Below are 17,165 nucleotides of genomic sequence, written 5' to 3' on the forward strand. Positions count from 1 at the left end.
GTTTCTACTGTTAGCACCGTTAACACAGTTTGCAATGTCTAAACAATAATACTTTTTTTTTTAATTCTATCTCTTTACCATTAATACAGTTTGCTTTCTTTTAACATTAACTAATTTTTAAAACTATCTTTCTGTCATTAAGATATTTTGCTTTGTTTAAACAATAACCAACTTTTCTCATGTTGAAATCTTTATCGGGCCACCTGTCCTATAACAAGTATACGATTGTACGTCACTTCAGCGATCGTTCTGATTTAGAACTGAGGGCTTGTTTCAGAAAGGCCAGTTGTTCGCTGAGCGTGGCAGGTGTAGGGACTAATAGACACAAGTAAACATGGAGAGCGTGAGAACCACGATTTGTACAGGTTTCGTAAGAATATTCATTATTAGCACGTGTTTCGTAAATGTGTGTTCGCTCTCAAATGTTTTATCTCGAGAAATCAAAGATTTAAAAAATATTGCGGTTTAATGTAGGGGAAAGGTGTGGCTGGAAAGTCTAGGACTGTCATGGTTTTCAAGAAATGTAAGCTTAATTTTCATCATAAGTTTTGATCAAGTTACAAATTCTGAAAACAAACATAAATTACAGATTCCAGTTGTAATTTATTTCAATTCATTTAAAACTTTTCAAATTGTAGGTTAAATCCATCACGTAAAAATTCTGATAGCAGCTTTTTCTGGTATGCACTTCGATTCTACATTTTATATTTGTGTCATTTATTTGGATTTTTTTTAAACATATTAATAAGGAATATTTACTGTGATCACGTTTGATCCTTTGATGATGTTTCGGACTTTATCCACTTCTAATTAATCGATAAAAAACTAGAAAAGCTATCCTGTATGTTCACACCAAACTTCTATTATTTTGCTAGTTCGACGTTTTGAGTTCTAATAAAATTTGAAGTTTATTAGTTTTTGTTGAAAACGTATTACCGTACTGTGCAGTTAACAAAGACATGTGAGTTACGTTTTCAATAGCATATCTCTGTCTATCTATATTAATATGTAACAAGAGATTCAGCTCACACTCAATTAATTTTAACTCACGTTACTTATCGAGAACTGGTATGAGTTCGAGAGTTCTAATTTATTCAGTGCGCGTCTGTCGTGGGAAAGAAGACAGCGATTTGCTGGGCCATGTGACGCGTGCCAGTCTTGGTAGGGTGGTGCGACCGACCACGTGACCATACTACCCTAATCCGCCCCCATGACTCAAGTTAGAACAGAGAGCGAGAGGTGATGCTTTTGTGTCGTCACATTTTGAAGTTGAATATACTTTCGTTAACAATTCCAGTAATATTCTTCCATTTAATTTGAAGTTATTATAAGTAAAAACCTTTTTATTACTTCGTTACTGGTAAGTACCTAATTATTTTGTAATGTACTTAGATTATTAAATCATTGTGAAATTTATGCCTTATATCGCACACTATTATGAAAAGCTCACAAGCGAAAGAGTTGTAGGGATAACTTATGAGTTAAATCATCTCTGAATATTAATAGTGTAAATATTATATAATGAAATTTATAGAGGATACATTAATATTGTCATGTATATTATGTCTTGGCTGCTTCTTTAGCGTGTTTTTATTTTCGAAAAATGAAAATTTCTGGCTCTTCATTGCTGGTTGTGACTTCTACATTTTGTTGGAATCTCGGTACACGAACATGACGTTTCCTGTTTCTTGACTATTAGTTTTGAAAGAAAACGATTTATTAATAACATTTTAACGAAAGTTCTCTTGGTTTGTTCATGCCAGATTTGTTTTTATTTTTAACAAAGACAAAAATACTATATAGTAGTGATAACCCACAATAAGTTCTAAGTTTCACTGTGAAATTAGAAATACTTTCAAAAGCATATATAGTAAAAATAAGGAAAAAAGTGCCAGTTATTAGAAATTTGAGTTTTCAGCGTGGTTAAAGCAATGGCCTATTCTACCGCTATCGCCATCTCGTGACAAAACTAAGTAATAAAACTGAACTTTGATTTACAACTAATGTTGTTTAACCTCTATTTTTTCTACTTATTTTTATGCTTGATTTAAATAGAAATATTTAAAATATATTTTTGTTTACAATTTTACATCTTAGAGGTATTTTGTTTTATTTTTCTATATAATAAAAATAAAAAGTACACATCTTCAAAGTTTTTACGTTAAATAAAACTTGATAATTAATTTGTTTTATTTGTATATATATATATATGTGATGCACAAATTATTTCCATTTAGATTATGTTCACCCCTCCAGATTCCCTTTTTTAAACTTTCGTTCATTTCTTGGTAATTACGGATGAACCAAATCTAAAACCATAAGTGATATTTATGCTTGTAAACTTATGAATTATTATTGAATTGAAACAAAATTTAGAATAACTGACGTAAAAATGACACTTGTGTAAAACATTTATTTACAATTAAAAGAAACAGAATGTTAAAATCATTGCACAATAAGTAGTTATTAAAAACAGGGACTTGCCCTAAAAAAAAAGGACTACATATGTTTCAGTGCCTTATGACAGGAGATGGTGTCATAGGACACCGAAACATACATGGAGTCTTCTTTTAGGGTAAGTCCTTGCTTTTAATAATTATTTACTGTGTAATAGTTTTAACGTTGTATTCCTATTAATTGTTGACAAATGTTCATAATATTTGTTGCAAATTCAAACAAATAAAATGTTTCATATCATTCTGTTTTTAGGTTTAGCGACCTGGGTATGTAATATCGCATTTAAACGCAATTTACGTCACCAACGGTTAGATTGTCGACTCAGCCTATTGTAGATCTTTTCTTTGTCAGCTGACTCCGGATTTTGCCTCCTCTTTAACCCACGCCAAGGCTTGTACAGCAGCCATTGGTCGATAAAAATAACGGCTGCACGGGCCTCTAAGTAGCGTCGTAGTGTGAAGAGTTTTTTACTTGAAAAGCCGTTGCACCAAAGTCTAGCAACATACGTCAATTTCTGCTCCGTCACTTTTTATACCGAAGTAGAGAACGAAATTTCTAAATTGTGGTTATTATAACAATTTATTTTTAACGAAATGAGCATGGGAGATGTAGACCTGGTGGTACCATCAATAATGTTCGGCAATATTGGACGTTTGATAGGCGATAGTAATCTACACTCAACAACTCGACGAGCCCTGTTTGGTCCCGTAGATCACGAGGAAAACTTAAGATTCGTGCGCGAAGAGTTTAGCAAGTTACAGCAAAACGACGAAAAAAGGTGGAATTTTGATTTTAACAGCGAAACGCCAACGGACGGACGGTATGAGTGGACGCCAGTGAAAGACGATGATATAATACATCCATCTTATGAATTGAAAGGGCTACAATGTTGTAAGAATTACGAAAAATTAGCTAAACGTAACAGCTGTGTGAATGTCCGAGATACAGAGTACAAACTAAGTAGAACTACAGTTTATTCGTCGTCGAAAAGGCTAATAGGTAGAAAGAGGAATATTAGAATGCAACAAACGAAAATGACAGGTGAGTTTTATAGGTCAAATTAACTCAAGCAATCCTTATCGACAGATATTTTATTTTTTGGCCATTGATATAGGAGGAGTACATAGGCACTAACTTATATACTACCATTAATACAGTTACTAAGCCTAAGGACGTGTAACTTACGGCTTTGCAAATAATTTTGTTTTTATTTTCTGTAACTGTAAGTCTCTACGACTCAGATCCCAAGCCTGTAATTTAAACTATCTAACTTTTTTTTTATGTTTTAACGTTAGAAACTGTAAACAAGTCATTTTCCATCAAATGTTGTATGTGGGATGGTCCTACATTTATCTGACCGTTAAGTAAAAAAATACAAACCATTATTACTGTTAGTATTTAGGGTGTCTACTCTTTGTTAGCCTTTAGAACTTGCTATAGTGGCAGCTTTTTACCCTTCAGATGGTGAGTAGGTTTAAACAACATACTATTAAATAACGTTGCATTTCTGTGGACATATTTAGTCATGTAATCTTGCACATAGCGATGTTTAAGTTTTAATTGCAAGATTCTTATTATTTAGTCTATTTGTTATAAGTTTTATATAACTCGTAAATATAACGTTGTAAATGTAAGGCACAGTTTAAGGTTTCTTTAGTGCATTCAGATAAATTATGTTTACATTGTCTCTGTACGTTAAAAAGCATAATAATTAACACTGAAAACTTCCAAAAGAACATAATTTTGCTTGATTTTTGTTAAAACTGTGTACAGTAAAAATTAGATTAAACCAAATATGTTTTTCATATCTAGTGAACAATGTACGTTACGATACAGATTTTAGTTATCAGTATAGTAACTTCATCAGTGATTTCAGAAAAACTTGGAATTGATGTTTATAATTCTACGTACGCAAGATTTTACGATTTTCACCTTAAGTTGTGTTGTAATAAAGAGATTGTTATGGGTAATTTATTTAAGGAAGCAAGTTTGTTTCATAACCAGGCTTAATACCCACGCAAAAACAACACATCTTTCTATCTGATAAACATGAATAGACTGTGATATGTTCATTTTAATGTTTTTCAAATTTACTTTTCGTGTTTTATAAGTGACTTTCAGTTCTGATAAGTAGGTCCTGAAATACTGAAAGATTGAGTAATAGTCTTTTATTTTAGCCTAGTAACATGATCTGATACTATTGTGGTGTTCTTGTTTACTAAAAATAAACAAGTGAAAAATCATGCTTTTTGTTTCTTAAACCGTAAATATCCAGTATTCTACCTCAAACTGTTTCATTTTCATTCTATAAAAAACATGTGGAGATTCTTTTTTGTTTTTGTATAATTTAAAAATGACTGCGAATGTCTAATTAAGAAAGAACCATACATCGTGTCATCTTTTTAAGTATCTGTGTACCTTCTGTGGTTTGCATTACCACTAGTAAGTACTAGATAAAGTATTATAATGATTTAGCAAACGTAACGGCTGACAATCAGTTTTAAACTGGAAGTATCGTGACATGATTTGTAATTACGTTGTACGACGAAAATTTAGAGCGATGCGTCATCTACTTTGTTGTAGTTTTCTCGGATTATTTAAGTGTTTTCATTTGAAATTACAGATGCGCACACGCACCACCGTTAATATGTTTACTCCATGTTATATTAATACCGCTGTAACCTCTACTATTCTCTACTGTACGCCATTATCAGAATTAAAACTCGTTCTTCGTGACATTATTTTTTAGGGCACATCAATGTTTGTTTGAAAGAGTGGCTTCATCTTTTATTGGAACCACACGTCTTGAGAAGTTAAAGCTTGAAATTAAGGTATGATTTCAGGGCATCCCGTGAGGATCACATGGCACAATCTAGATGTAATGGAAATGACAGCCACTGTCAGCCAGCTTTCCTTGTGATAGGTGCGTTGAGTCCTGCAGTAGATAGCCCTACTTTCCTTTTATTCTGTTAATTAAAAGGTAGAAGAGATAACGATGCCCTGATGTCAAAGATCGTGTAACCCTAAATCGTCTGAAGTGTTATTTATTTACTTACTACATAAATAAATAATAATAATTTACTTGATCGTTGATAAAAGTATGGGTTAATAAGTTCAATAAATCCACCATTGAAATGTATACTTTTATATATATATATATATGGGTGTATGAATATTAATATAGAAATATAAGCTTTCTTTACCAGTGGACCTGTGGAAGTACTGAAATTCGAATTTTTTGTCGTTAACCCTAGTTTATAAATCAGTGAACTAATTTTGATACTTACGGCTGGGAAAATAGTAATATGAATTCTCTGGCTTGTATTAGCACTGTGTCTCTAAGCTAGAGGGCGCAGCTCGCTTGTGTCTTATACTGAGGTGTATTATGTACACGGAATTGAATCACGTTGTATATTGAAAGCACCTGTTCTGAATCGCAAACAACAAAACAAAGACGACTATTTTCATAATTCGAAAATCAGATGTGCTGGACGCGAGTTACAGCCATAATTTTTACTAAAACGTAAAGTTATTTACTTTTGACTATTGTAACTCCCAATTTTCGATTTCTTTTATGAGTATGTATTATTTTACAGTGCTTTAAAATGTCATTCTTATAGATGTATGTAATGTCTTAGCAAGCCATTTTATGCCCTAAACATTCTGCCATTTTATGCCCTAAACATTCTGTTCAACAATCAAAAATTTTCTTTGTGACAGTATTTTTTTTAGGTTACTTCAAATTCTCACTTCTTTAGAATTAAGAATAGATGTTAGGTTACTGTAAGATCTACAAACGTGTGTTTTCATTGTAAATCTGATCGAAACAGAAGAAGACAAAGGTTAATATTGGTTTAATTGTTTCTGGCCACACGCTTTCATCGAGGTGTGTCGAGGCGAAACGTACATATAGCAACTATGGCTTAGTGTAGGTTGTTATCTTGATGTTTCTTGCCCGTGGTCTGGCGCCAAGCTGTCAGGGAACACATGAAATTCGCATGCTTAGCCTGAGGGTCTGATTTTTTTTTTCTCAATCATATAAAATTGGAAATGATTTTACTCCACGTCATCTGATGACACTAGTAACCACGGTCAGACTGGATGTTTGCTGTAAAACAATCTATAAGAAATCATATAATTAAAATAATGACTATACTGCTGTCTTTCTATTCCATTTTTTTATTTGTTTAAAACTGAACAGCTGTGTAAGTTTAAGAATAACTCTTAGCCTAAGGCTTTGCCTTGTGAGATGTGTAGTGAATTTAAATCAGTGAGTTCAAGGTCAGAAAGAAGGGATACCATAAGTGGGAAGGCTGTTCGGTTCGAATATATGCGGGTAACAACAATTAACCTCATGTCTGTTGGCCTAAAGTTAACGGCCAATGCATAGATATAAAGTATCAGTAAAAATAATATTGTGTACGTTTATTTACAGTGGGTTTGTAGAGGTTGTAACATTACAACTGCTTGTTTATTTTAACAGCGGTGTTGTAAGGTATTGGTAACGTTTTTGAGAGACAAGAGTAGCAATGGCTTCTTCTTGGAACTCGGTCTCAAGGGCTTTTGTCAGAAACCCTCATTGTAATGGTCAAAAGTATTCACATTGCTAGATGTCTCGACCAGTTTAATAATTATGTTTCTTTGTTTTTGAATTTCGCGCAAAGCTACATAAGGGCTATCTGCGTTAGCCGTCCCTAATTCAACAGTTTTAAGATTAGAGGGAAGACAGCTAGTTATCATCACCCACCGCTAACTCTTGGGCTATTCTTTTACCTATGAATAGTAGGATTCGCCGTTATCTTATAACGCCCCCACAGCTGAAAGGGCGAGCATGTTTGGTTCGACGGGGATTCGAACCCGCTACCCTCAGATTACGAGCCAAGCGCTGTAACCATCTGGCTATGGCGGGCCTTAATAATTATGAACACAGAGGTTGGAGTTACCAAGAAAATGGAAGGGGTGGACATTATAGTTCAATAATGAACAAAGTTTTGTAATCGCTGGCTTCGTGTGAACTGTGGTAGTTTTTTTTTTTTTTTATTGTATGTTCAGCATGAAAATTTGCAAGGATTTGTAAAACAAATCCAGCACGTTATTAAAACCATTAAACATAAATCAGAAACGAACCTTGACATTTTGGAAGAAAGAAAGTGTAATTAATATTAAGATGATAAAGTTAAAAGCATCTCATCTCTGTTTGCTCTTGATAGGATGGATGTGTTTGTTTTAATACATGTAGTGTGGTAGCAAAGTACTTGGCCTTTGTTCTTAACTAGATACAGTTATTGACACCAAACAATACCCTGTTTCGATTACAGTGGTTTTCACGTATCTTCGAAGATATAATTTCTTTGTCAGCTAGTGTTTGATAAGTCTGCAGTTTAGCTACAAATTCGTACTATTCTGTATCACATACAGTGATAACTCGTAAGACCTATTATGTATGCACTTGAAAGCCCTTTGGAATGTCAGTCAAAACAGCATTGTCAACAAATATATGTTCTGATATAATCTAGTAACTTGTATTATGGTGTGATGATATCCGTGACCATTTAATGGTAGTTGAAATTTATATCGAAACAGAATATTTGAAGAAAAGAAAATATTCACCCGAAAGTTCCTCTAATTTGGATTCCAAGGTCACCACACCCGTTACGAAGATTCAACGATTGTCTGAAACATCAATATAATTCCATGTTTTCTGATAGTCATGGTGAGTTAAATAATATATTTTTCCATGTTAAAGAAGTGGTATTAAAGGTACATTTCCATAGATTTGCTTTCCTAATTTGAGTTCTGAATTCGATAGTATGAAAACCAACGAATGTTGTATTAGAATATTCAATTAATTGGCTAGATCAGTCATTATTTGTAATATTTTTACAAGCACGTGTAAAGAAAGGCGTATATGGCAACAATGATATTTTTAATTTTGACTTATTCTAATAAAATTTTTATAATAATTCTAAAAGCTCGTGAGCGAAAGCAAAGGAGAACATGTGATAATAGTATGTCTGTCATATCCAGAATCAACAAAGTCTCGCTCAATGCTTGACCTAGTTTTGGGTGTGTATATTTAACAGCTACCATGGATAATAGTATATATTTATACACAGGCTTAGCGTAGATAGGATGATTAATAAAACTAGTATTTCTCAATACGTTATTATATCAGAATCAAGTACGTCTATTACATTGTATAATTCGTAGTTTGTGCACGTGCGTTGTAGCGTGTCTAACGTTAGGTGTCATACTTAGTTGTGTTGTAATAACGTGTTAAAAAGCATGACACAGTAGAATATAGTGCGCATTATATTTATTCTGTGCATGATCTACAAGTAATGTTATCCGGAAATACATTGCTTTACCCGGTGGTTAGTATGGCGGTTTACATATTGGAAAGCCCTAGGTTCGAGTCACGATACGGCTGTATATGCTATATTTTCATCTGAGGATTTTGTTTGGTTTGAATTTTGTTCAAAGCTACACGAGGGCAATCTGCGCTAGCCGTTCAAAATTTAGCAGTTTAAGACTAGAAAGAAGGCATCTAGTAATCGCCAACTCTTGGGCTACTCGTTCATCAACGAATAGTGGGATTGACCGCATATTATAATGCCCGCACGATTGAAAGGACTAGATGTTTGGTGTGACGGGGCTCGAATCCGCGACCCTCACATTACGAGTCGAGTGCCCTAACCACCTGGCCATGTCAGGCCCCATCTGAGGAAGAGTTATAAGTTTGACATTCAATACCATCATTCGGTTTAGAGTTGCTGCATAAATTGTGGCTAGTTTTATTGTGTTTGAACATTAGAGGCGTATGACCTGGTCGTTTAGTCCATTTGCTTGTTGTTTAAGGTGTTCTGCAGGTGGATAACACCGACATCTGCTGTATAGGACACACAAAAAAAGTAGGTATTGCACTAGCATTGTTGTGTATTCGGTACGCAGGTTCAACCTGACACGTGTAGCCCATTATTGGTACTCACGAGGTAGAGGTCACTTGGTCTTGTTCACGTTTAGACTTGACACTAGGAGAGCAGGTGAAATGAACAAATTATACACGATAACACCGTGCATGTTTCTTCTTCTGTGAAGATTTTAAAAAGGGTATTGTTTAAAGTGGATCGTAGGTAAATTCCTACCGAACTTGTTTCAGTAAAATAATTGGTGTGTTTGCGCATTTAATATATATATATATATATAAGATATCAAATCACACAAAAATAGCTATGATAAAAAAATCTATCCGACTCTTTGTTCTGCATATGAATGTTTTAGTTTGTAGAACTTAGGAATGTTTTGAAATATTTTTGTTGTGTTTTTATGCGTGATAGCGTAGTGTCTGTGTTTTATTTAAAAGATTCGATGGTAATAAGGAATCTCCTTATGTCAATAAATAGTTGATTAGTGAAGCATTTTTTTGAGGAAAGGAAAGTTAGATAGAAGGGTATGCGAGGCGAAATATTCTACACGCTTAGCACATGTCAAACGAAAGAAACAGCTGGTCAGGAAATCCCTCCAATCCTTACGCTCTCGTAAGACAGCAGGTAAACGAACTTAGGTCGGTCCCAAGGAAAGGTCACACTCCAGTGCACATTTTATGATGGACGTCGACTCCTTCTGTTAGCATTGAGTCAGCCACAGAGGAGAGAAATTTTGCCTGCAGCCGCCTAGTGTCGCGTGACGGAAGCTGTCAGTATGGCACACAGAATCTGGAAGTTTTGCTTGCGTCTTTTCCCAAACGAAGCATATCAAGAACCATGTTAAGGACTGTGGAATGGACGGAAATCCTGCTAAAGCGAGGAAATTAGTTGTGGGGTAATCATCTTTTTTTGAAGAAACTATCAACTAAAGCATTCGAAAAACCTCAGTGAACAGTAATCACTTCCTTTATGAATGCTTTTGCTTTAAGCTAACGAAATTTATCATCGTATCAAGTGCCATTACTCTTATGTGAGAGTTTTGAATACGCTACGAAATGAAATGATTTTAAATGCTAGTGTTGAGGCTGTAGAACGGTGTGTGTTTTTCTTATAGCAAAGCCACATCGGGCTATCTGCTGAGTCCACCGAGGCGAATCGAACCCCTGATTTTAGCTTTGTAAAACTGTAGACTTACCGTTGTACAAGCGGGATACATTGAAGTGTATACTTGGTGTGACACCTGTATATACAGTCAAGTTACAGATGCAACGCTAGGACTTCTCACCGAGTTGTGTTGTATGACTACCCCAATTTTTCCCCTTCCTTAGTTTAATTTTATTATTTTAGCCTACTTGCTTTTGATGGAATTGTGAAACGTACGTATTTTATTCAGATGATAAGTTATAATAAAAAAACAACACTGACCGTAGTCTATAGTATTTGTTACCCTCGTCCCACGGTGTGCCGACTGTTGAACGTGAACAATGGTTGACTTTTGTTCCACAGTGGTAGTCATGCATGATGGGATCTCATGGTCGTACGATGATCAGATCAGAGTGCGTCCTGTGATTCTCCTGCAGGAGTTTGAAGTCCTGATTTGGATTTCTTCTGGTCTGGAAAGCTTGAATATTGAGAAAAGTTCTTTGATTAATCTTTCCAAATTTTTTCATCCAAATATTGTGTGTATATGATCTTCATTTACGACAAACATACTTCCATAGGATTGGCTTGGTTTGTTTTCAATTTCGCGCAAAGCTACTCGAGGGCTATCTGAGCTAGCCGTCCCTAGTTTAGCAGTGTAAGACTAGAAGGAATGCAGCTAGTAATCCCCACTCATCACCAAATCTTGGGCTACTATTTTACAAACAAATAGTAGGATTAACCTCACATTATAACATCCCCATGGCTGGAAGGAAGAGCATGTTTGGTGCGACGGAGATTCGAGCTCGCGACCCCAGATTACTAGTCGAGTGCTTTAACCACCTGGCCATGCCGGGCCCACTTCCATAGGAAGATTAAAAACTGTGCTGAAAAAGACGTTGGTAAATTATAAATCTAGGATGATTTGAAATGTTTACAGAAGCGCCCTCACAGTTGTTTAATATTACTACCAATAAAGTAGAATCCAGCATCAAGATGATTTCACAAATAAGCACGTCATTTAACGGAATCTTTTATGTTTCATCAGCTTGAGAAAGAAAACGTTGAATTTAGATTTAATTAATGCATGACAATTTATTTAATCATTCGTTTCATGGAAGACTACTTGCTGCCTTAGTCATGTGGAAAAGAACCACTGTTCGTAATGATTTGCGGTCATTAAACTTGCCAAAATATACACAGAATTGGTTGGCGCAAAGATACTCAAGAAGTGATAAGACTATTTTGAAAGCAGCTAGTCAACAACATGCACCGCCAACTCTTGGGCTACTTTTTTACTAAGGAAATCTGGTGGGATTAACTTTCATATTATGGTGTTTCTACAGCATGTTCGGCTACGGGATTTGAACCCACTACTTGCGGATTGGTAGTCGCGAACTTTAACCACTAGGGCATGCTAGACTCTATACAGAATAGAGGCAGGTTATGAGTGTTTGTGGTTATTAATTTCGGTATAACGGCTTATAGAATGGCTCTGAGTCTTTCAGGTACAAACATTTAGCTCATAACTCCGCCATCTTTTGGCTTATTTGAGATATAATTACAGTTTTGGACTCAGGAGGTCATATATCTTTGATTGATGTATTTAACCACGCCCAGGGTCTCATAGATTGACTTACTCTAATCTTGCCTAAAATAATTTCAACTGCCGCGGCTATTGAGGGTTTCCCCTTGTTTCAGCACCGATACTGAAAAGTACGCACTGTTTTTTTTGTGTTTTTTTTTCACCGTTGGGTTATGTTCAAATGTACTTTATCTATTAAACATAGATATTTTATGTGCATAGTGTTGGGAAAATTATTGTTGACTACTGTTGAAGGAATACTGTTTTTTAATTTAAAAATATATTCCAGTCGTACTTTGCACAATAACTTCGCTTTAAGAAAGAAAGAGAAACAAATTCCGAGTTAATCTAGTTTTTTTGTCGTTTATACTAACTGGAAGAGCTGATATTTCATTCTCATATGAAACTTTTGTCTTTTATTGGGAGATGCCTTGAACATTGACCCGGTTATTGATGCATTCAAATTGTAGTTCGCGCATGCGTATGGATTCAGTGTTAGTGTACCGTAATTCCGCAATTGAAGGATATGGTTCTATGTTAATGACGTACTTCTCAAAGTAGCGACTGACATTTGTCACACCAGAACTTCAAGAAGGTTGGTTTTATATTTCCTCGGCCATGGGGGTTGTGAGCCTCACCATATACTTCTCTAATGGGAAGTCTGGCTATCTGCCATGACTTCCGTTGCTTGGTAGAAAGTTGACCTAACCCTACTGGACATTTCCCACAAAAGACATAATTTTTTACCTATCTTCTGGTCCCACCATGTTAATATTTTCAGTTTTAGTAACAATTACACAATATTTCATGGTGATTTTAGAAATATATTACTTTTTTTCTATTTATAGCATCTTTAAGTACAAGGATGTATTATTATTTTATTCTATAAAAAGAAATAAAAAACATTCGCGAATTTTCGTGTTTACCGTAAAGTCATCGCTGAACTTACACACACAGGAGTGTTTCAAATGTACAGTTCATGTGTCGTGTGTATATAATATTAGTTACCATTATGAAGTATTCGATGTCTCAAATTTGATTAATGGGCCATATGAGAACCAGCGTGTTGTAAAAGTAACATCGCTTAAAATAAAATCACCTAATTGGTTAGAGAATAAGAGAGTTCTGTTTCTCTTCTGGTCTCTAGAAAATATCGTTGACCAGAATGTGTCGACATGTTGGCTTTTGTTGCCCTGGCAACTGTAATGGCGTAACTGAAACCTATAGGAGGGATGCATGCGGACTGCGCATAGAGCACAGCACGACGCGAGTCACCCATCGCAACGACGCGTACACGATATTGTATAGAACTGCTGTGAAGTAATAAAATTCACGTTTATTTTGGACAGACTTGAGAGTTAATTAAGTATTTATAAAGTAGGATGAACACTGCATTATTAGGGTACTTGTATTAAGCTGCCCAAGTCTCGGAAAGTTTAAGTTAAAAGGCTAAAAGCTAGAGGGTGAATATAGCGCGTCTGTATTTGGTAGCTTGTGCAATATTTCTCTGCTGTAGTAAGTTGAATATAGTTATGCATAGTGCTTATAATTATATTATATTTTTATTTGTGTGCATTAGTAATAATTCATATAAGCTCTTATTCGAATATCAGTCTTCTATGTTTTATCTTTTCTGTCCTGTCAAATAGGTTAGAATAAATGTTTCGAATTACATATATAAGTTCAGAATAGAATTGCAATAGGGTTTATCTTAAACATATTATGTGAAATAAACTTGATATACATATATATGCATTTATATGTCACATTTCTTTCTTTCAGGCATTTGCTCTATACCCCAACTGCCAAAGAAAATCGTGTGATATGTCTTTTGGAACTGGGCTTATGATCTCACATGTTACTGGTCCTTAACCTCCACGTGGTTCTTTATCATTCACCAATAGAAGGCTAGATGACAAATAGTCGACGTTATTTTTGTCACCTTGTGGATATTTGTACTTCTTAAGTTGTAAACTGACTTGTTTTTTATGTTATGTAACCGAGTCTTGGTTTGGACCGTGTCGAAGTGTAATGACAAAGATACACTGTTCTGTCGTTTAACATATATTATGTGTATGTGTGAAATGGACAAGAACGTAGTTTTTAACTGTACATGTACACGTTTCGTTTATCTTTCAATCGGTGTTATTTATTTCATATTCATATGGCTAGTTTGTGTTTTAGTCTAATTCATCAAGACAAATCATGGCTAAAAGTACAATACGGAAAAGATTGAATTAATATTTGTACTTTTTGTGAAGTTAGAAGTAACCAAGTTACTTTTTTTACAGACAACATTACGTTCTGATTAATCTGTTGTATGAGTGACAGTTTGTTGGTTAAAACTTGTCATAGTTACTAACTGAATGCCGTTAATTAGCTACCATGGTAAGAAATATAATCAACAGCCGTCTAGGTAAGCTTCATGACATATCTATTTGTCACGATGATCAGTATAACATAGTCGTAATTGTATCGTAAGCGGTTACCTGTACAAAGACAAAGAAACGTGTGAGAATGTTTACTAGTTTTGACTAAAATAACGCCAATATTAAAACGTTCTATTTTGCGATATATCAACGAACCGATGGTTCCAGTTCTTTGCTTAAACTAAATCCTCAAACAAAACAAACTTAAGAGACGATGCTAATTTTTGGTTGTTGTAAGTTATCTAGAACTAAAACTAACTTTTGTCGATTTAAGAAAATCTACATTTGTGTCGCGTTAAATTTTCTTCAGCAACATAAACATTGAAGAATGTCTTCATATCTTAGAGTTTATGTTTGCGACGTCTTATGTATGAGTTGTTTATATGTATTATGGAGAACTTTTAACTTAATATAAATCATGATATCAACCAGTAATGTCAGCTGTCCGTAATGATCTCAACTAATATTTTTTTAGACGTGAGGTCCAGCTTGTAGTCTCGCAACGTGTAGTACCAGTAGAAGGACCTTGTGGTTTTTGTATGGACTAATTAATGTACATAGATAAATGCTGGTATTTACTTGGGGTAATTAAAGCTTTCATGTTACGTGTGTGTAGAATAATGTTTTTTTTTTTTATCGGGTTAGATATCTCTTGGTGGTGTTTCGTGAAAGTCCTTTTACGAACTACATGTTAACATGGTGCGTAGAAGCTAAGAACAATTTCGATATAGTGTAAAAATAATTCAAACCAAAGGAAGTTTACTCCTTGGAGTCTGGAGGGTTCGTTGTGGAAAAAAAAAATAGATGAAATGTTGAGTACGAATGGAATACTAAGTTTGATTATAAATTTTTCATAGTCATTTAAAGACCAGTGTCCGTGTCGCATACGTTTAATCTATTACTCTAATTTAAAGCTGTATGTTTAGTCTGTAAGAATGGAGATAATAACTGAACGTTTAGAACGTGAGAATTTTCCGATGTAACAGTATCGAAGAAGTCTGAATCTGTTCAACTTAATGTATCGAAGAAGTCTGAATCTGTTCAACTTAATGTATCGAAGAAGTCTGAATCTGTTCAACTTAATGTATCGAAGAAGTCTGAATCTGTTCAACTTAATGTCTAGTTCTTCGTTTTAACACATTTATGTTTTTAATTTTCAAGCTGGCAATGATATAAGAATTTTAGTAGTTAAATTAGTTATTTCTCAGAATTAATATGAAAAACAACTGACTGACATGGACACTCCTGCTTGGCTCAGTATTTCCAAGTGTTCTCTATAAAGTGATTATGTTTTTATCTAACGAAATAAGGGTTAATAAAGATCTTTAAGAGATAATAACATATTTAATTTTGTCCTTTATTTACGAATAATAATATAATTTATCTTTCGTTGTTTTGAATTATCGTGTAAAACATAACTTAAACCGTCCTACTTTTGTACTGAGTACAATACCTTCCACAGCATACAGGCTTTCACATACTCGTGTTTTGTGTTTTCTGATCTTTCTTGTAAATAAAGAGAATTATTCATGGTGTTTACGTGTTGCGATTGTTTTTTTAAAGTAAAAAGAAATTTGATAATTATTTCACTAGTAACTTTATGGTTTTTTTAAAATATGTTTACTAAAATGTCCGCCCTTCTACTCGGGCGGGCGTTATAGTGTTAAGGTCAATTCCACTATTCGTTGGTAAAAGAGTAGCCCATGAGTTGGCGGTGGGTGGTGATAACTAGTTGCCTTCCCTCTAGTCTTACACTGCGAAAGGAAGGACGGCTAGCGCAGATAGTCCTTGTGTAGCTTTGCGCGAAATTCAAAAAAAAAACTAAAATGAGGATAGAACAAATTAATGATTACTGTTACTCAACTAACAAACACTAAAGTCCCACATGATTATCAGATAAGAACTGCAGCTCCAATTTATATCACTTCTCATAAGTCTAGGTAAACCTGATAAAGGATGTTTATCGAATACGTTTTATGTATGTGCACTAATTACTCTTAAGCTGTACTATTCATGTACGACTTGCTAACGAAATATTTTTATTAAACTGCCAAATATAGGTTGCTGGTGCCTTTTGTATTTATTTAATGGGAGATTTACTTCGAAATTCTACCGACTAAATATATAAACTATTTTAAAATATTCTATAACACAAGGTGTTGACATTCAGATGAAATTACATTTTACTTCCATGTAATAATATAAACTGGAAACACGAATATGTTTGTTCTGTTAGATAATAGGTCTCACACTATGATTATATGAGCACTGAAAATAATATTTAAAACTATACTATCATATAATAATAGTTTGTTTTATAAATTATTTACACAACACATTTATGTTCGATTAAGTAACGTTTCTTTTAGCACGATAAATTTCATTCGAATGAGTCTAATCATATTTTCTAAAGAAAATGATCGTTTTCAAAATTGAGTTCTGCTGTACTTTGGTAGTGAAAAATTTCCTTTATACGTCATACAATGTCTTTTTCTTCTCCTAAAGTCGTCAAATATCAGTGAAGTTTTTCTTCATGTTATTGGCCGTAATGGATATCTACTCGTGATTTTTGTTTGTATTTACAAACGTTTTAAGCAGGCCTGGAATATTAGAGGCCGAATTTCGATA

General features: G+C 34.3%; 1 protein-coding gene across 3 annotated transcripts; it reads left to right on the plus strand.

The window, feature by feature from the left end:
* Positions 1-319: 319 nt before the first annotated feature.
* LOC143256600 (cyclin-dependent kinase inhibitor 1C-like) lies at positions 320-16,072 on the plus strand. 3 transcript variants are annotated; one of them, XM_076514009.1, is made up of 4 exons: positions 320-523; positions 2,710-3,498; positions 8,041-8,170; positions 13,891-16,072. In XM_076514009.1, exons 2-3 carry the CDS (start codon positions 3,051-3,053, stop codon positions 8,145-8,147), a joined length of 555 nt encoding a protein of 184 aa, XP_076370124.1. In that variant the 5' UTR covers positions 320-523; positions 2,710-3,050; the 3' UTR covers positions 8,148-8,170; positions 13,891-16,072. The 3 variants fall into 3 exon arrangements, with proteins under 3 accessions (XP_076370124.1, XP_076370125.1, XP_076370123.1); XM_076514008.1 differs by lacking the exon at positions 320-523 and adding an exon at positions 1,120-1,360; XM_076514010.1 differs by lacking the exons at positions 320-523; positions 8,041-8,170 and adding an exon at positions 1,074-1,360.
* The last annotated feature ends 1,093 nt before the right edge of the window (positions 16,073-17,165 follow it).

This window comes from Tachypleus tridentatus, chromosome 7 (assembly GCF_004210375.1).
Source record: "Tachypleus tridentatus isolate NWPU-2018 chromosome 7, ASM421037v1, whole genome shotgun sequence".
NCBI classification, from domain to species: Eukaryota; Metazoa; Arthropoda; class Merostomata; order Xiphosura; family Limulidae; genus Tachypleus; species Tachypleus tridentatus.